Genomic DNA, 20,451 nt, shown 5'->3' on the forward strand with positions numbered 1-20,451 from the left:
TGAGCCAGCAGTGTGTGACAGCAGCCAAAAAAGCTAATACGATCATTGGTTGTATAAACAGAGGCATAGAATCAAAATCACATGAAGTATTAGTACCACTTTATAAAGCCTTGATAAAGCCACATCTGGAATACTGCATTCAGTTTTGGTCACCACATTACAAAAAAGTTACTGAGACTTTGGAAAAAGTGCAAAGAAGAGCAACTAAGATATGGAGGGGGGGTTACTTTATTTTCCAAAGCAGCAGAAGGCAGGACAAGAAACAACAGATGGAAACTAATCAAGGAGAGAAGCAACCTGGAATTAAAAAGAAACTTCCTAACAGTGAGGACAATCTACCAGTAGAACAGCTTGCCTTCATATTGTGTGTGTAAGAATGAAATATACATAAATTCTTGACCATCTCCCTTAATGGTCTGCAAATTTTAATTGAAGTCACTACCTGTTTCGTATTTTGATCATTTATTTACTTATTTATTTATTATACATCACATTGGACTATCATTTGAAAAAGGAGCTTGTTTAAAAATTAGTAAATCCAAGATTATTTATGTGCCAATGCCATTTAAATATCCAGCCCAATTCTAATTATTTTAAATTGGCTTTAATTTTAAAAAGAAAAGTAACAACAGTCAAACCTGACCTGTAACTCACCTTGGGGAAAAAAGAACCCAGAAGTGACACACAGGTAAATGAGCAATCAGCCAATATACCAATACATCTGTTAAATAAGAATTGGATTAACACTAACGAAAAGCTTTAATTCAATATTGCCTAATAATTGAAACATAAGCCTGATGCGAACATTATGCTAACAAATTGAAATAGTCTGCTTTTGATTTCCTCTCTTCATTATGTTACAATTGCTGTTATATAGATCTCTTCTGTGTTTGGACAGAATTCTAAAAAGGATCAGAATAAAATAGAAACAATAAAACAATTGTGAAAATTTTGTAGCCAGATTTCTGAATAATGTTAATTCTGAATAACAAAATCTAAGAAAGCTAAACCTTAAACCACCAAATAACATTTTTTTTTCTTTTTCCAAATTCAATAGAACCACTTAGAATCAGTAAATTTGAAAAAGGAGCAATTATGGGGAGGTCACCCTTTATTTTAAAAAATGCATCACAGGTTTATTATTTATCTATTTCAACAGATCAGACTTCATGTCAGACGTATCCTACCATAGGTAAATTGGTGAAGAAGCTTAAAGGCTAAGTGTAGGATTCACACATAGGAGAACTCTGTTTAATCCCTCCCCTATCTAGCTATGATTGAAAAGCTTCTTAAAGCCCAGGCAGCAACTGCTGGTTACTATGACAAGTTAGGCAAATGTATGGTCTAACTCACAGTTTCCAGCTTTTTATTATTATGTCTTTTTGACATGTTTTTTATGCCAGAAATTTTAATTCTACCATCTTTTTCTGGTACAGACAAGGTCCAAGCCTGGACATAGAATGGAAATAGTATTAGTCACTGTGATTGATGATCACTGTTGATTTTTCTAAATCAGTTGTGAAATGTGTTGGTGCTTCAGCAGTTTAACTCCAACTTTAAGAATAATAATAATAATAATAATAATAATAATAATAATAATAATAATAATAATAATAACAACAACAACAACAACAACAACAACAACAACAACTTTATTGTCACTTTGAATGTACACCAATCGGCATACACCAAAATGAAATTTCATTGCATACAGCTCTTAAAGGGTCACCACTTCCGATATACACTCCTTATTCATGGCCAGCTCAAGTTTTGGATCATACATTTTAGTCTCTAGGGAGTGAACGATGGCAAACAGGACAGATGGAAATGGAACTCTATGTGGATTAGCCCTCAAATTAGCTTGTATTCCTGCAGGACAACCTCACCTTCTTTCCTTTTTCTGATCCTGACTCTTCCACTTTTTCCTTAAAGAGGCCTTGCTTCTTTTTACCCCTGGAGGATGCTGCTGCCACTACCAACTCCTCCAAAAGCCTCTCTCTCTTCCTCTGGGCCTGCCGACAGCCTCATCCAGTTCTTTCACTCCATAAGCCCTGGGACCTCTCCTCCTCTGCCTCCTTTGGAAACAGCCCTGATTTGCAATAGAATCTGTCGCTGGGCCAGCAGTCAGATCTTGCTGATGGCAGAACAATTTCAAACAGCACCAACGACTTTTAACGGTCTCACCAACAGTTCCAAAACAGCTAGAAACTTGCCATGCCAGCAAAGATTGCTGATTGTATGTTACCTTAGTTCCACTACGTTGCTCAAACACATCAAAACCTTCCTGATCATGTGCCCATATCCCTTAATACCCCTCCCAAAACTTTTCACCTTTTCAGTGGGCATTTTCAAATGGTGTTATTCAGGTAGAAAAATGTCATCACAGCTATTACTCCTTTAAATCATAGCTAACCTTAGCCCAGTTATCTGACTCCTGAAAGTCAATAAAGGAAAGAGGGGGATTCAGTCAGGTATGGGGTTAAGCTTGGATGAGGGGAGTGCCTATGAAATCTGGGTTATTTACCTATAGTTAGAACTGCATTAGTGTTTATTACATTTTATCTTTCTAAACTGTGTGCATGTCTAAATTAGAGCTATATTATTTTGGCAGCTTAAAAATATAAATTCTGGAATTTATTAGCTGCCTTCTAGCTAATAAATCTAGCTCAGCTTGATTGAGCTACTGACTCCCCAAATTTTTGCTTAGAGTCTCTTTCTGTATTCAGCCAGACCTATGGTGGGGTGAGAATATCCCTTCAATCCTCTCCTTGTTCCCCAGAGGACTGGTGTGGAAGAAAGAAAATAATTTGTAGTGAAGGGTTGGAAGAGCAAAAACACATAATTTCCACTCATGTTCACCCTTAGGCACCCTTTACCTCAGAGCCTTGGTTGAGGAGGGCTGAGTTTTACCTTATTATAGGAGCATATACCACCTATCACACTTATATGCCTCTATATGAAGCCTTATGTGCGTGTGTTTGTGTGTGTGTCAAAAAGTAATATGTGAAGTATAATAAAAAACCAATATATATATTGCCATTTCAGGTGGAGATATTGTGAAAATCTTGACCTTGTCTATGAAGAATGAGGGACTAGTTGGAAATTTCCAGGTAAAATTGAATCTCAGCCTGCTGGAATATAATATTAAACAACTTCCGTCCTGTCTCCAATCTTCGCTTCCTTGCGAAGGTCATTGAGAGCGTGGTGGCACGACAGCTCCCTTTGAACCTGGAGGAAGCTGAATATCTAGATCTGTACCAATCGGGTTTCAGACCCGGGCACAGCACGGAGACGGCATTGGTCGCACTGGTGAATGATCTCTGGCGGGCCCGAGATAGAGGTTATTCCTCTGTCCTGGTCCTATTAGATCTATCAGCGGCTTTTGATACCATCGACCATGGTATCTTACTGCGTCGTCTTGAGGGGCTGGGAGTGGGAGGCACCGTTCTGTGGTGGTTCTCCTCCTACTTCTCGGACCGTTCGCAGACGGTGTTGGCAGGAGGGCAGACCTAGGCCTCTTAGTTGTGGAGTGCCTCAGGGATCAGTGCTCTCACCCCTCCTGTTCAACATCTATATGAAGCCGCTGGGAGAGATCATCCGTGGCTTTGGGGTGAAATATCATCAATATGCTGATGATACCCAGCTATTCATCTCCACCCCGAACCAACCCAGTGATGCCCTCGATGTGATGTCCCGTTGCCTGGAAGCGGTACAGATTTGGATGGGAGAAAACAGGCTTCGACTCAACCCGGCCAAGACTGAGTGGCTGTACATACCGTCATCTCGTTTAGTCCAAGAGGTTCCATCTCTGACTATAGGAGGAGAGATGTTACCTCCCATTGATAGAGCACGCAATCTGGGCGTCCTCCTAGACTCACGACTCAGTTTTGAAGATCATATTGGAGTCGTGGCTAGGGGGGCATTTGCACAGATTCGTCTTATATACCAATTGCGCCCCTTTTTGGACTGAGATGCCCTACATACAGTCACCCACGCACTCGTTACCTCCCGTATAGATTACTGTAATGCTCTCTACATGGGGCTGCCCTTGAAGACCACCCGGAGGCTTCAGCTGGTGCAGAATGCAGCTGCACGGGTTGTGATGGGAGCACCCCGATACTCCCATATTACACCCCTCCTGTGTGAGCTGCATTGGCTACCAGTTGCCCTCCGGGTGAGATTTAAGGTGCTGGTACTTACCTTTAAAGCCCTACATGGCTTAGGTCCGGGATACTTGCAGGACCATCTGCTGCCGGGAACAAATTCTCATCGTCCAGTACGCTCACACAGAGAAGGCCTCCTCAGGGTACCGTCAGCTAGGCAATGTCGGCTGGCGACCCCCAGGGGGAGGGCCTTCTCTGTGGGAGCGCCAGTCCTATGGAATCAGCTCCCCCCTGAGCTTCGGATGGCCCAAAACCTCCAATCCTTTCGCTGCGGCCTCAAAACACTCCTGTTCCACCAGGCTGACCTGGACTGACAGGCATTTTAATTAATTTATATTTAGAATTTTTAATTTATTTTTTAATTCTTTAATTTTAATTTATTGCACAGATGATTTCAATTTTATTTTTATCTTGATTTCTGTACTTATTATATGTTTTGTTGTTAGCCGCCCTGAGTCCTTCGGGAGATAGGGTGGGATATAAATCCCATCAATCAATCAATCAATCATTTCTCAGAGAGGAAAAACTACACCCACCTTGTCATGCCTACAGCCTGCCCATCACTGCATCGCTGGAGCCATAAGAGTGAGACACCGCTCCTCTCTGTGGCTGTCATGGCCAAACTGGTGGTAGGATTCCTGACTGAATTCCCCCCTCAGGGGTGGTGGCAACCCCTGTGGGCTCATCACTGTAAGGTTGTGCATGCCTGCCCTGCCACCGCCTGGCACACTATGGAGCCAGTGCTGCTGCTGGCCATATTGGCACTTGGCTTGCAAGTTCTGCTCTGCACCCAGTTTCCCTGGGACACTATCCTGGGAAATTTCAATGTCGCCAGCAATGGCAACACTGTTAATAATAAGACCATGTCATTTGTGATGCAGTTTTTAAGGTTACTCCCTTGGCTCCCCCACCTCCGCATCTCATTTCTCCCAGAAGCTGGCAGGAGCTTTTGGTGCTCTGGCAAGGTCCTGGAGGGGCCAGGAGAGAGGGGAAGCAAAACTTCAACTTTCATCGCTCTATCCCTTTTATGTGTGGCACTGGGTTGGGCATGTCTACTTAAACCTCCTCCTGTCTCGGAGGCGCACTCAGGCAGATAGAAGGCTGCACACAAAGTGATCTGAGAATTTCTGTCACTCTCCGCATTTGGTCAAAAGTGCTTTAATCCAATTAGGGGCAGCTGATCCAGGGACCTATTCACAGCCCTCTGCTCTTGAATATATTTGGACAGAAATGAACTTCATCCATAGTGGCATCACTAAATGTGCCCAGCAGCAAGGAAAATTGACTTGCAGCCCAGGCACCTCTGAAGGCAAGGGTCAGAGAAAAGATACACAAGGGCGATTTGTCCCATGATGAAGTGCCCAGGCCATGTGGTAAGGGAGGAATGGTGGGGGAGAGGCAGCTGGGGAAGAACGCAGCAGGGGTGGCGGGTGTTCTGTCCCAGCCTATGTGAGTCCTTGTTAACTCACAAGGACAAACCCCTCTTTTAACAAGTAGGCATGAAATGCAGGAAAAACAAACCCCTTTTATTATTATTTACAGACCTGCAAAATGTCCCAAAAGCAAAGGCAAACAAAACACGATTCAAATGGAGAATTGTCCAAAGGCAAACAGAACATGATTCAAATGGAGAACAGAACATGATTCAAACGAATTGTCCAAAGACAAACAGAACATGATTCAAACAGAGAATTGTTCACAGGCAAGCAAACAGAACATGATTCCATGAAACTTGAGTCCTTTGCAAATGGTTGCCTTCAGCAACCAGCGCCGCCCATACCTTCCCTTTTTATTATGCAGCCCCAAGGTGTGGCTTCTCAATGCCTTCTCCCCCTCCCTTGGAGCCGCCCCATTGCCTCCCTCTGTCCTACTCTTGTTGCCTGTCGGCGTTTGCAAGCGTCTATGATGTCTTCCAGCTGTGAGTCCTCAGAGTCTGACTCAGCTTCCCAGCACAGCTGGGTCTCAGCCTGAGCTCGAGTGGAGGGGCCAGGCTTTTCATCAGATTCTAAGTCCTGGAGCTCATCAGAGCCTTCCTCCGACTCTGATGGCTCTCCAAGCCCCTCCTCCTCCTCCTCTGATTCCCCAGACTCAGCTGCCGGGTCTACTGGCTGGCACGGAATCACAACAGCGGACCGGGATCAAACTCTATATGAATTGACAGCTAGATAATTGTAGGACTGCCTACTTTAAACTTGATCTATAAGAATGCACTTCACAAAATTCAAGAAATTCTAAGAGGACCTCTACTATGTAAAATTTTGGATGGGGAAGTAAAAAAAAATATTTTTCCAATTATACACTATATCCCAATAAAACACTTCACTTCCAGAAATTCAGATAGCATCATACATGATGGCTATTTGGAAAGTAGTCAAACAGGGGCTGTTCCAGATAGTATTTCCCATCTGATATGACTGAGCTGAATTCGAGCTTTATTGTATGTTCATACAATGTTATGTCTTTTAAAAATTATTGTTATGTTTATTGGTATTTGATGCAATCCACCAAAAATTCATATAAAATCAGCAGTATGCAAATGTATCAAATATTATTTCCAGTTTCCCTGGTTTTTTTATAGGTATAAATTTAACAAATATATAAACTTGTCATGCTATATAAACCCAAGCAAAACTGCCTCTAACAACCTGCAGATTTATTTCTCAGAGATAAGCAAATAAATAATCCCTTTAAAAAAAGTCATAAATATATATAACAGTGCTATTTAAAACTCATGCTAAAAACTAGCATCTGCTTTTACTAAAATGAATCTGAAGAAATCCTTAGGTTCTAATGCCCATATTTATGTAGCAATTTCAATAAATTAGGGGCAGCAGGAAAACATACCTCTCCAGCACTATAACTACGGAGTCTCTGAAGATGCTGTCTGTGGGTCAAGTGGTTGGGTAGACGGCCATTCTGAAGTGGAATTCTGGGGTCAATGAAAGTGGTAGCACGACTGTTGTGGTCAACAAAGAAAGACTGCAATAGACGAATATTAAGAATCAGAAATAATATTAAGAGAGCTACCAGAATTAATAATATGGAAAACAGGATGTAACATGATTTCTAATCTGATTTTTTAGTTTAAGAAATTAAATGGTTAAATACAGTGTGAATAATGTACTGAAAGTAGACTGAAGGATTATCTACATTATATAGACTAAGAAAAGCAATATGGATAATTATTTTAAGATCTATATTCCTGAATAAATACTGCATGAAGGCATCTGAGGATAAGCCAAAACCCTCCAGTTAATATACTGATATTCCCCACCTTTCACACACACCAGCATTTCTGCCCAACAAATACCTATAATTTTTTACGCAGAATTAAATACTAACTTCATTTCATTCTTATACCTTGCCTTGTTGATCAGTTTTGATTTCCCAGCCTCGTGGGAGTTCCAACTGTGTATCAGCGAACATGTTGATGAAATTTACTAGGTCCCTATTATGCTGATACCTCTCAAAATTCCGAGCATCTCTGCGGATTTTCAGAATCATATGTTTCAAGCAGGTGCTATTGGTGAAAACTCGATAGGCACTCTGAATACAAAGAAAAAAAGTAGGACAATTCAAATGCATTGTTGCAAAATAACTATGATTAGCTTTTGCCAAAAAAATCCCAACCTACTAACCATGTGTGCCTTTTTAATACAGCAATTATCTATAGCAAATACCAATTTGGCAAAGCCCTCCTAGCAACAATCACAAACTGGTCTTGCAACAGAAAAACAAAATTCCAGGAGGGCTCCCACACGGTGAGCTGGTAGGACAGGAATTTCCTCCTTCCAAGTCCTGCTACAAGTCATTAGAGTGATCTATCCAATTCCTTCTCATGCCCATGCCTGAAATCTCTCAGAATTCATATAATTTTTTCAGAGTTCTTTGTAATTATCATTATTAATATACTAATAAATATTCTTCTTTGAATCACATAATTATTAGCCTTTGCTATTTTCATTAGTACCGCCTTTTTCTACATTGTTGAAGAACATTGTCTTTCTTCTTTCCATCTTTTTTATTTTAAGATTAGAATAGTTACAGACAGTGGTGGGATTCAGCACCACTTCGGCAGAACCAGTAGCTAATTTTTTGTTGCCTCCGGAAGCAACATCCACATAAGGAATCGGTTGTTCGCATATTTGAATCCCACCACTGGTTACAGATAATATAGCAGTTCACAAGCTGAGGAGTGGGAACTTGTGGTCTTTCTAGCAGTGCTCTCAGTAATCTCAGACAGCATGGTCAGCTCCAAAAGATAATAGGACTGATCATTTACGAACATGAGTTTTCTACTCCTTTGCTAAGTGTTAGACAAACTAACTAAACCATTTTGTCCTCTGTGAAAGTTAATAAATCTAATATTTTGTATATACTTGTTTGAGACTATAAATAAAGATATCAAGTTGCTCAGAACTGTGATTAGTACTATAGCCATAATTGCAGAGAAGCTAAAAATTCAGTTATCTAGGATTTGGGAAATAATTACTAAACATTAGTCAAGAAAGTTCATAAATTCAGAGCAGATTTCAGATGAAATGCACTGGAAGTTCTACTATAAATTATTAGAATACATTCAGCCAAATATCAGTATTCCCAGGCAAATGAGCTTCTTTATATGTTCTAGAGGTAATTTATTGTCCCATTACAATATCAGTAAGGGGAAGCACTTGGACTCTAATGAACCACATTTCTTTTTATTGCCTGTGCCTGTGATTTTGGTGTGCTGATCAATTATCATTCGCTATATTTTTCTGCTGTTGTAATACATATATTACTATAAACACACAAGTCTCAACTGTAGGTAACAGGATCCCCCTTGTGTTCAAGGCAACCCATAAAAGTACTTTGGTTAACTAGTATGGTCACATAGAATCAGTATTTTTTTAAATGGTTTACCTGCTTTTTAATTTTGGTTTGTAGATATTTAGGGCTGTATATATTTGGAGTTCATTTGTTCAAGCCTGTCATCCATTAGCACTAAACAGTCCTTTTAATAGCCTTCTTTAAACATAATGCAGACGGATTTCATAATTTTTAAAAAGATCTTCAAGGAAATAAAATGCTTGTTTATTATTGTAGCTGTAACTGCTGGTAATGTTTTCCAACTTATTCATGGTCATAATTAATCCTTTTAACCCTAATTCAAGGTTATGACATTAAGCTTGAATGCATGTGGTATATTTATTTTACAGGTGGAATTTGAATAACAGATGATTGGTTTGGTCATTTTGCTTTCTTTGGATTGTGGGTTAAAAAAAGGATGTTTTATAAAAAAAAATACTCCTGTTGATGAAACCTATTGATACTAGTCAAAATCACACTCATGTAGAATAAATTCAAATCCCATAATTACAGAAAATGAATTTTATGCTTTATGACTGCTAGTAAGTGACACATTGTGACTTCCTCTTGGATCAATGTCAGGATAACCATATGTTACTGTAAATGGCAATAACATTGCAGATGAATTCTTATTAAACAATGAATACTCACATGTTGGAACAAATAGGTTTGTAGGCTTTATTTTTCTGGATTGTTGCAACTTTCTGGTGTGGCTAATTCAGGTGAAAAAACCCAGATAGGTGTGAACCTAACCCAGTCCAGTCATTTTATCCCTGCAATGCTTATAACAGGGCTTTTCAACCAGTGGTACGGGTAGCACCTGTGGTACATTGGCACCTGGCAAGTGGTACGCGACCATCCTAGAAAAGTGGTAGCAGGGGAGGGGAATGAGCTGAACCTATGGCAGCACCGCACAAGACTGAGAGAGAGATGGCTGGAGCTGCAGGGCTGTCAGGCCTCAGCGGAAGCGCCAGGATAAGGACCAGGCTCCAGCTGGAGCTCGGCACTGATCCTGGCGCTTCTGAACCCAGAAGAAGCACTGATCAGCTGGAATGTTGCAGCATCTCCAGGGTCTTGTGATTTACATTCAGATGCTTGGCAACTGATTCATATTTATGACAGTCACAGTGTCCCAGGGTCATGTGAAGTGACCAAAACCTGCTGCAACCACCCAGCAGAGGGGGGGGAAATAAAAACCAAACAGCCCACCCCCACCCCCCGCTGCCAATCCTCAACAGAAATGCTTACAACAATGAAAACCTCAGACAGGAGGAAGAGCGCCACCGGGCAGGCAGGTGTTTTGCTCGGTTGTGGCTTGGAGGGCACTTTTTTCAGTGCCATTGTAACTTTGAACAGTCACTAAGCGAACTGTTGTAAGTCGAGGACTACCTGTACTTCATCATTTGTTTCCTCTCTTTTTTTTGGTCATCAAGTTTTTGACACCTTGCTAGGTGACTGGTGGTACTCAGATGTTGCCATATCCTAAAAGTGGTACAACGGGTGAAAAGGTTGAAAAGCCCTGGCTTATAATACCAAGGGCAGACCATCTGACACTTCTCAGCACAGTGACTTGTCATGAACTTACAAAATACCTTTAAAAATACCCTTCACACAATTGAAGGTTAGTTAGAATGTGCCAACTGAACTTCGAAACAAAACAACCCAATTCTTTGTTTGTCTCCCAGCTGATGTCAGGGTAGTTAAAGTCCCCCATTACTATTTTGGTGTGCTTCATGCACATTGTGGTTAACTGATTAGCATTTGCTCTGTTTGTTTGAGTGGCTTCTGGTATACACTTATAGCAATGCCATTCCCCCCCCCTTTTATATAAACCCATATGCATCCAAGGAGCCTTTCATCCTTGGTTTTATGAATTTCTGTAGAGTGTAGTGATTTCTTATGCAAGTAAAAAATTAAGACCTAAGAAAAAAGTAGTTGGATGGAACTCCATGTCCTCTTTGGTTAGGTCTGTTTCTTGTGAACAGTTTATATCCTTCCAGCAGTACATTCCAGTACTTTCATCCCACCAGGTTTCAGTAATGATAACTATAGTATAACTGCCATCATGTACAAGTTCACTCTCTTTGCTTCTTAAACTTTAAGGAATAGTGTATAGGCATTTGAGTCCTTTATTGTTGACCCTGCATTTGCTTTTTACATCTCGTATTTTGTATCTGAATTCCCCTTCCCCCCAATCACTCCCTAATTGGTTGTCTTGGGGTTTATGCTTGGTTATCCTTTTCCTTCAGGTTTAGATTAAAGCCGTTTGGATAAACTAAACCAGACATGTCAAACTCGCGATGTTACGTGACATCATGCAACATATCAGAGCTTTTTAAACCATTGCTGGCAATGGGGTGGGCATGGCTTCCTGATGACATGTCCAGCCCACGGGCTGGCAGTTTGACACCCTTGAGCTAAACCAATCATTTTTGAAACAGATTCTTCCTGGTTCTTGTGAGGTGCAGCCCATCCCGACAGAAGCCCTTCCTGTAAATAACAGATGTGAATCTGAAGTTCTCTCAACGGCACCACCCATTAAGCTAGTGGCTTACTTTTAAAATTCCCTATTCCCTCACTGGATGTTGATTTTTCGTTAGTACAGATAGAAACACACACACACACACACACACACCTGTGTTCCTAACTCTTTGGCTTTCATGCCAAGCTGCTCATAGTCTCTTAATATTACTTTCAAGTTCTTTGTCATATCACTCATCCCCACATGAAAGAGGACAGAAGGTTAATAATCTGTGGACTTTATTATTTTAGTAAGGTTCTCAGTCACATCTTTGATCTTGAGAAACAACTTAGCTTACTAGAGTGATTATCTAGTCTACAAATTGATTCTGTTTCTCTGAAAAATAAATCTACCCCCAATAAACACCTTTTTTTCTTGGGGAAATCTGGGTTTTGTGTCACTAGAACATTTGATAAGGTCCCTTCTCCAGATGCTTACATGCTTTCTTCCAGGGTGAGGATATAAAATCAATTGCTCAGCTCCAGCTGGGCTGGATTGGACTGCACTAAACAATAGGGATATTGTTCTTTCTTTATTTTTTTCTATGAGTGACATGCTGCCAGTTGTCTTATCTCTAAAGCTTCATCTAAAGATTTATTTCTTCTGATAGTTGTTTGTCCCTTATGGTGTTCAATTTGGATACACTTTTCTTCTTTTGGATGGAGTTTCTTGTTTTGTTTGTTGAGTCTCGGAATACCTAGACCTGCCTCTAGACCCTTTATTTTTTTGTTTGAGTAATTTAGTTTACATTTGTACATGTGTAATTTAAATCTATAGCAGGGATCGGTGCCATGGAGAAAGGTTTTTCCGCAGACCAGAGAGGGTGTGGTTTTTCGTACTGCCTGCATCCCACAGATGGGGCTCAGCTTGTTTTTGCGGCCCGGTTGCTGACATGCTGCGGACCAGTGCCAGTCCATGGACTGAGAGTTGGGGATCCCTGTTCTATAGACATGAATACCTACATAGAACAAATAATCTAACAGAAATCACCCTTTCATAAATCATTTGCTTGAGTAAGAATAATACATATGAGAAATGAAACACTCCCCCCAAAATATCACTAAAGTAAGTCACTAACCCGTATAGCAGAGAATCAAATACTTACATAATTTGCATGGAGCACTGTGAAAAATTCAGGATTGGTAATGAACTTTACAGCTGGTGACTGCAGCAATAAAGTGATTTTTTGAGAATTCACAGGTGAAACAGATATTTCTCTTCTAATTTCTGAAACAAAATGGTAAATGTATAAATTATAACAAAAAAATATTTGTATCATTCCAGTCTTCATATCTTTTGCTCTCTCTTATTTTCCTGAATGATTCCATGCATAATCATTTTGCCTTTCCCCAATATATTGGTTAAAATATTCATTATTACCACTCTTTTCCAATAGTTAGACTTGTGGGTTTTTTATTATACTAACTTTTCAGCTTTAAAAAATAATTTTCAGTATAACAACAAATTGATTAAATATTTTTTACCAATGACTGTTAAAGGTTAACAGTGTTTATTTAATTGTTAGAAGATTAACAGGATAAAATGTATACAAATATCTGGAAGCTATCATGACTTGAGTGTCTAATTTATATTTTTAACAAATTTATATTGAACACTTAGTCAATCAATATGGGCAAAATGAAAAGATGACTGATCTTTTTGGATAATATTATCCACTATTTTAATCCTGCACCAATACTATATTTCCATTTTGTAACAATAAAATACAAGTATATGTAAAAGTTCACTAAAAGACATTTCAAAGATTTTTTTGATATACTTAGAAATTATAGGCTAAAAATGCATTTTTAAAATAAGATTAGCAGGTATTATCTGCCATGATGATGTCATCCATTAGGTCGTGTCCTACTCTTGGTGATTCTATGGGCCAGGTCTCTCCACATCATATGCCATTAAATCAGTGCTAATTTGTAGATACAGGTTTTCCCAAGACAATCTGTCTTCCAATAGTGTAGCAATTTCAGGTGCACTTGAGTACATCTTCTTTGCTGTTTGGTGTCCTCTTATTCTCTTTCCTTCAATCCTTTCCAGCATTGTAGATGTATCTATAAAACTAGTTCTTTGCACAGTGTTCGAAGTATGATAATTTTATCTTGGTAACGTATATCTCAAGAGGAACTCTGGCTTGATTTTTTGAATGATGCCTTTGTTTTGTTTTTACTATCCATGATATTCTCAGAAGCCTTTTCCAACTTCAAATTTTAAAAGATCTCATTATAGGAGCCATGGTCCGCAGCAGTTAGTATGTAGTATTGCAGGCTAATTCAGCTCGCTGCCAGGAGTTCGATTCTCATTGGCTCAAGGTTGACTCAGCCTTCCATCCTTCTGAGTCAGTAACATGGAAACCCAGATTGCTGGGGGTAATATGCTGACTGTAAATTACTTAGAGAGGGCTTTAAAGCACTATGAAGTGATATATAAGTCTATTGCTATATCCTGTTTTTTCAAAACCAAGTTCCATAGTGTGGCACAAGAAAAATAATTGCCTACATGATTTGGAACTTTGTAGGTATACAAATAAATAAATAAATATTGAATATCTTTTTCAAGACTATTATTCTTGTAACCAGGTATTAGTCTGCATTAGTCTATGTGTTAATGGTTGATCTTAAAATGTTGATCTTCATTATTAATTCTAAGGCTGTTTCCTATATCTGTTGTCATTAATTTGATCTTCTGTATGTTTAACCTTAGTCCAATTTTTTTCACTCTGCTTCTTGACTTATTACTAGAACTTGCAGACCATTATTAGGTATTAGCAAAAGGCACTTCACTTGAGAATAATCTGAGTTTATTATTTGAGACTAATCACATATATGGACTATCTCCTCCTGAACTGAAAAATATTTACCAACAAGAGAAGTCTCCCCCCCACCCCAAAAAAGCAATACTAGTTCATTGGACACTCACACAAACATATAATGTCTGCTTGGTTACAAAATATATCAAAGAAACAAGAATTTATCCATGTTTTTGCAATAAAAGAAGACATACAGTAATATGCTGCATGGTAAACAAAAATGTAATGAGTACACTCTTTGAGGAACACAAAATCCAAGCTTTTCATTACATATAAAGTGTTTCTGCAGTAGGGCTCTAGTGCCTGTTGATACACTTTTCAATTTTCTAACATGCAATTACACTTTGGAACTGAGTCTATGTCTATTTAGAAATGATTTCCATAATTATGATGATCTCCTTGGAATTTCCTCACTTGCAATTTGAAATGATAGAGTTACTGCTAAGAATGTAAGCTTACTTTTGCCCCAAGTTGCTCTTTTCCCTCTTAAATGGATGATTTAATTATCCATTTTAAATGAAAAATATTATATTTTTATGCAAAATGAAGAATACCATCCAATCATAGAAAAAGCCTTACCTGTATTTGCCTGGGAAGGGTATGCTTCGTAATCACTGCCTCCTCCAGGACCTGGGAGTCTTTCCACATGACTGCTAACAACAGCGGCCTCTTCTGTTCTGTCTGTAGCAATAGTTCGCTGTATATTTTGATATCTTGATTTTGGCAAAGGAAAGAAACAGAAATATATTAATCACCTACATATCTGAAATTAGGAAAAGAAACCTTCCAATGTCTCTGTGTGTCTACTGTTAAAATTCATCTGGATTGAAAATTTTAACTCACATGAAATTACTGCCTTTTTGTTCAAATACATCCAGTAACATAAAATGTACTGATAAAAAACAACCATAGAATTCAAACTAAGCATAAAACCATAATTAAGAAGAACAATATAAAAGAGTAATTTAAAAATGTGTCTGATCATTAAAACTGCCTTGTTAATTGCAAGTTAACTATATCGAACAAGGTGTTTCTATATAATTGAATATAAAGCCAAGGCTGCAGATAATTTGCCCCATTTCATCTTTTAGAAAGAAAGTAATACTTTGGGAGGAACAACCTCCCCATCTAAGGGATAAAATACTAAGGGAAAACATGCACTATTGCTAAATGCCTATGGAGATTCTCAGTCATCCAGATCATAGTTGTCTCAAAGGACAACTTTGTCCCATAAGGCAACTGGACTTTCTTGTTTTTCTTTAAAGATGTTTCACTTCCCATCCAAGAAGCTTCTTCAGCTCTAAACAGATGATAGGGAATGGAAGGATTTATACTCCTTGCAGATAGCTGGTCATTTGCATTCTTTCTTCCATTCCCCACCATCTGGTCATCGCTGAAGAAGCTTCTTGGATGAGAAGCAAAACATCTTCAAAGATATACAAGAAAGTCCAGTTGCTTAGTGAAAAAACATTTTGAGATGCAGTATTGCTGTTCTAGCCCATAAAATTTACTGTACATATTGCTTAAGGTACTGTATTGTTCAATGCCATCTTCCATGCTATTTCTTTAACTCGGGAAGATTTTGCTATACAGACCTTTGGGTATAGCCTATAATTTTATTTCATTTGTACATACACACACATAATGATTTTACGTTGCATGTCATCTTGAATGCTGCATAACTAATGCAAGGGTGAGGCAAAAAGCTTTCTTTAAGCAAACAAACATGGCTTGTTTCAATAAACTCTTATGGAATCTGTAAAGAGATTGAAAAAGCAGGATAGAAAAAAGTATTGCCATTTTTGAATTTAGCACTGGAGAATATTCCTGAAAATATCACAAATCACCAAATGAATAAAACAGATGAGTAATCAAATCAATCAATCTAGAGTTCTCATTTGAGAAACGAATGATCATGCTCAATTAATCAGACAAATTATGTAAAATTCTTGCTCACTGTAGATATCAGCAATGGTGAGAAAGAGAAAAGGATAACTAGATCAAGGTGGATGGATTTAATTACAGCAATGATGTGTGAAGTATTGGAAGATCTGGAAGGGCTATTTGGGGACAGTTCTTTGATGGCAAATAATTAAAAAAAATCAAAATAAGTTTCAAAAGGTCATGCCAAATTGCTCTTAAGAGTTTATGTAACTTGTTTAGTTTTAATAGTTAAAAATTCAGGTAGACCACATTTAAAAATATAAGTTGAGAGTAAATGAAAATCAGCAATTGTGTTCTAGCATTTACCCAAAAAGTCTGTAAATTCTATTTGTAGCATATTACTGTTTTGAATCTTACAATACTTGGCTGGAAAACACATAGGCTGAAGACTCAGATAGTCTCGTTCAAATATTTTACAGAGAATAATGTTATGACTCACAGATGTCTGAATTCATGTAACTTCCTTGGGACTATGATAAATAATAAAAATGCCTTCTTAAAGCCTTCCATCTGCATTTAACTTTTGCCCACCAAAAGAATGCATGGGACATTTAAATTAAATAAAATGTTTAGTCTGGGGAATTTTGTTACTTGCTGCCTTTTAACAACTAAACTAATACCTTTAGCACAGGCATGTCAAACTCACGATGTCATGTGACATCATGCAACATATGGGACTTTTTCCCCATTGCTGGCAATGGGGTGGATGCAGTTTCGGTGTGACGCATACGGCCCGCAGGCCAGCAGTTTGACATACCTGCTTTAGCAAGTACATTGCTGAAATGTACTTTACTTAAATATCTTATTGTAAGTCCTTGACTTACAATAGTTCTTTTGGTGACTGCTCAAAGTTACAACAGCACTAAAAAATGAGTTTTTACATGTATGATTGTTGCGGTATTCACGTGGTCATCTGATCAAAATTTGGATGCTTGGCAACTGGTTCATATTTATGACAGCTGCAATCTCCCGGGGTCATGTGATCACCTTTTGCAACCATCTGACAAAGAAAGTCAATGGAGAAGCCAGATTCACTTAACAACCCATGTTACTAATTTAACAACTGTAGTGATTCACTTAGCAACTGTGACAAGAAAGGTCATAAAATGGGGAAAAACACTTAACTGTCTGGTTTAGCAATAGAAATTTTGGTCTCAATTGTGGTCGTAAGTCATGTGAGACTTGTTCCTTGTATAGAGTTGTTCCTTGGTTATCTGATATTATTTTGTTAGCTTTATACAGCTCTCAGATTTCATCTGCACTTAGTGATCACAACACACGTGCTTTTTTTCTTGTTAAAAATTTCTTCATTTAAAATTAGATTTTAAAAAATGTAATCTTAGAGTGCGAAGTTAAATTATACATGCATTTATAGTTGCTGTTAAAAAGATTGGAAGCAGCTCCTTTATAATGTTTTCAATTTCTGATTTCTTTCTTACTTATTCACATTCTCTTTTATTTACTTTGTTTCTATTCTAATATTTATACTGCTTTTATTTGTTCAATAAAGTTTGTTCAATAAAAATTATATATAACAAGAGCCATGGTGGCACAGTGGTTAGAGTGCAGTATTGCTGGCTAGTTCTGCTGACTGCCAGGGGTTCTATCCTCACCGGCTCAAGGTTGAGTCAGCCTTCCATCCTTCTGAGGTTAGCAAAATGAGCACCTAGATCAGTGATGGTGAACTTTTTAGAGGCTGAGTGCCCAAACTGGAACCCAAAACTCACTTACGTATTGCCGGGTGCTGGATGGGTATGGCCCATTGGGTGGGCATGGCTACGGTGGTCATGGCAGACTGGGTGGGTGTGGCCAGGGTGGGCGTGGCCACCTCAATGTTGCTCCTGGGGAGGGATGTCTGTGGGGGCCGGGCAGGTTTGGGGAAGATCCAGGGGGGTCTCTGGCGGGTGGGGTGCTGGGCAGGAGGTTTGTCCTGCAGGGTGAGGTGAGGCAAAGGAGGAAACAGGGTGGGGGTTAGGGTTAGGCCACCGCTGCTTTCCCCCCAGGATGGAGCACCCCACCGCTGCTCACACCCAGTGGCGAAGGTGGAGTTTGGGAGACAGCGGCAGGGTGTAGCCCAGGTGTGGCCCAGTAGCAGCAGCAAAGCTCATCCTCCCCACTCAAGCGGCCACTAGTGGCTCCTCAGCTCCATCCGAATTGAAGAAAGTGGAGGAGCAGCAGTGGGATTGCTCTCAATAAGGTGGGCACACACGAGCAAGCGATGCACCTGGCTCTTATTGAAAGCAATCCCGCTGCTGCACCTCTACTTTCAACTTGGACGGTGCCGAGGTACCCAAGCTGCTGCATTGCCTGCCTCCCCCTCCCTCTCCCCCCATGCCTCGGGCTGGCACCGCCAGCAGCTTGCTCAGGTCCATTAGGCTGCTGTTGCTGAGGAAAAGAGTGGTGAGGTTTTGTGCCAGCCAGCTGGTCAAGCAAGGAGTAGGTCAGGGGATGGTGGCTGGCTGGCTGGCTGGCTGGGGAGGGGGATCATGGCTGATTGGGGGGGATCTCCCAAGCCTCAGGGCAGTGGCATTGGCAGTTCCCCCCACCCAGCCCATTTCCCAGGTTCTGTTGCTGGTAGCAGCTCCCTCAGCGAGTATCCCACAGCTCTCACTGTCAAGTTTCCATTGCACAAGCTTCCTAAAGCTGAGGAGAAGTGCAGTTAATGAGCCACCAGGTGGGTCTGGTGGGCAGCATTGCCTTCTGCTTTTCCTGCTGCAGCATTGACTGCTGGTGTTGCCCTCCTTAGAGGAGGGCATGGTGATTAATTTAATTTAATTTAATAATTTAATAATTTTATTTATATACCGCCCTTCTCCCGAAGGACTCAGGGTGGTGAACAGGGCAAATATATAAAAAATACCAAAATACAAAAGTTAAAAGAAAATTAAACATATGCCCGACTAAAAACAGTAAATACAAATATTAAAAATGACCATAAAACCCAACCCATCCCCCATCAGGCCAGGCCGGCTTGTTCAAATAAGAGCGTCTTCAGATCGCGACGGAAGGAGCGAAGGTCGGGCGCCATCCGGAGCTCAACCGGCAGCCGATTCCATAGCTCCGGGGCGCCCACAAAGAAGGACCTCCCCCTGGGGGCCACCAATCGACATTCTCTGATCGGTGGCACCCTGAGGAGGCCCTCTCTGTGGGAACGCACAGGGCGGAGGGAAGTTGATGCAGGCAGCAGGTTAGTTGGTGGCCACGTCACAAATGGAGATTGATCATCCCCCAAACCCCACCACTGTCAAAGGAGGAGAGGAATGGGGGGAGAAGAAAGAGGAAAATTGGCCGAGTCGGCCAGGCACCGAAGCTCCACCAAAAAACAGGGAGTCTATTTGTGAGCCTGCCTAGCCTGCATCAACCTTGCTCTCCACAGCGCACTGCAGCTGATCCGAGGCATGAAGAGCACGGCTGATGGGTAAGCTCATAGTAGACGTGCACACAGACTCTGCTGCTTTTGGTGGCGCTTCTGATCAGCTGCAGCAACCCTAACCACATCACTGTCAAAGGAAAAAAGTGGAGTCCGTGTGTGCTCCTGCCTTGCCCATATCAGCCAGGCTCTCTATGGCATGCAGTAAAAGTGCTACACTCAATTTGCCAGCAAATTTGGAAAACTCAAGTGGCCACAGGATTGGAAAAGATCAGTTTACATTCCAATTCCAAAGAAAGGCAGTGCCAAAGAACGTTCAAACTATTGCACCATTGCACTCATTTCTCATGCTAGTAAAGTTATGCTTAAAATCCTACAAGCTAGACTCCAGCAGTATGTGGATCGAGAACCACCAGAATTACAGGCAGGATTTCGAAGAGGCAGAGGAACTAGAGATTAAATTGCCAACATACGCTGGATCATGGAGAAAGCTAGAGAGTTCCAGAAAAACATCTACTTCTGCTTCATTGACTATGCTAAGCCTTTGATTGTGTGGATCATTACAAACTGTGGCAAGTTCTTAAAGAGATGGGTGTACCAGACCATCTTATTTGTCTCTTGAAAAACCTATATGTGGGCCAAGAAGCAACAGTGAGAACTGGACATGGAACCAGTGATTGGTTCAAAATTGGGAAAAGAGTCCGGCAAGGCTGTATACTGTCGCCCTGCCTATTTAACTTATATGCAGAGCACATCATGAGAAAGGCAGAGCTAGATGAATCAA

The 20,451-nt window shown here is 40.2% G+C and overlaps 1 protein-coding gene across 1 annotated transcript in view; it reads right to left on the bottom strand.

Moving 5' to 3' along the window:
• The window catches only part of HECW1 (HECT, C2 and WW domain containing E3 ubiquitin protein ligase 1), a gene marked incomplete at its 5' end in the record, with an annotated part of 165,350 nt that overhangs the window by 41,091 nt on the left and 103,808 nt on the right, over window positions 1–20,451 (bottom strand). The window contains 4 exons of the mRNA XM_081346221.1: window positions 7,008–7,142; window positions 7,524–7,709; window positions 12,638–12,759; window positions 14,933–15,066. Of these exons, the coding sequence (XP_081202347.1) occupies window positions 7,008–7,142; window positions 7,524–7,709; window positions 12,638–12,759; window positions 14,933–15,066 (577 nt within the window). The remainder of the gene's footprint in view (window positions 1–7,007; window positions 7,143–7,523; window positions 7,710–12,637; window positions 12,760–14,932; window positions 15,067–20,451) is intronic.

The sequence above is a fragment of the Vipera berus genome (assembly GCF_964194415.1).
Source record: "Vipera berus genome assembly, chromosome: Z".
Taxonomy (NCBI): Eukaryota; Metazoa; Chordata; class Lepidosauria; order Squamata; family Viperidae; genus Vipera; species Vipera berus.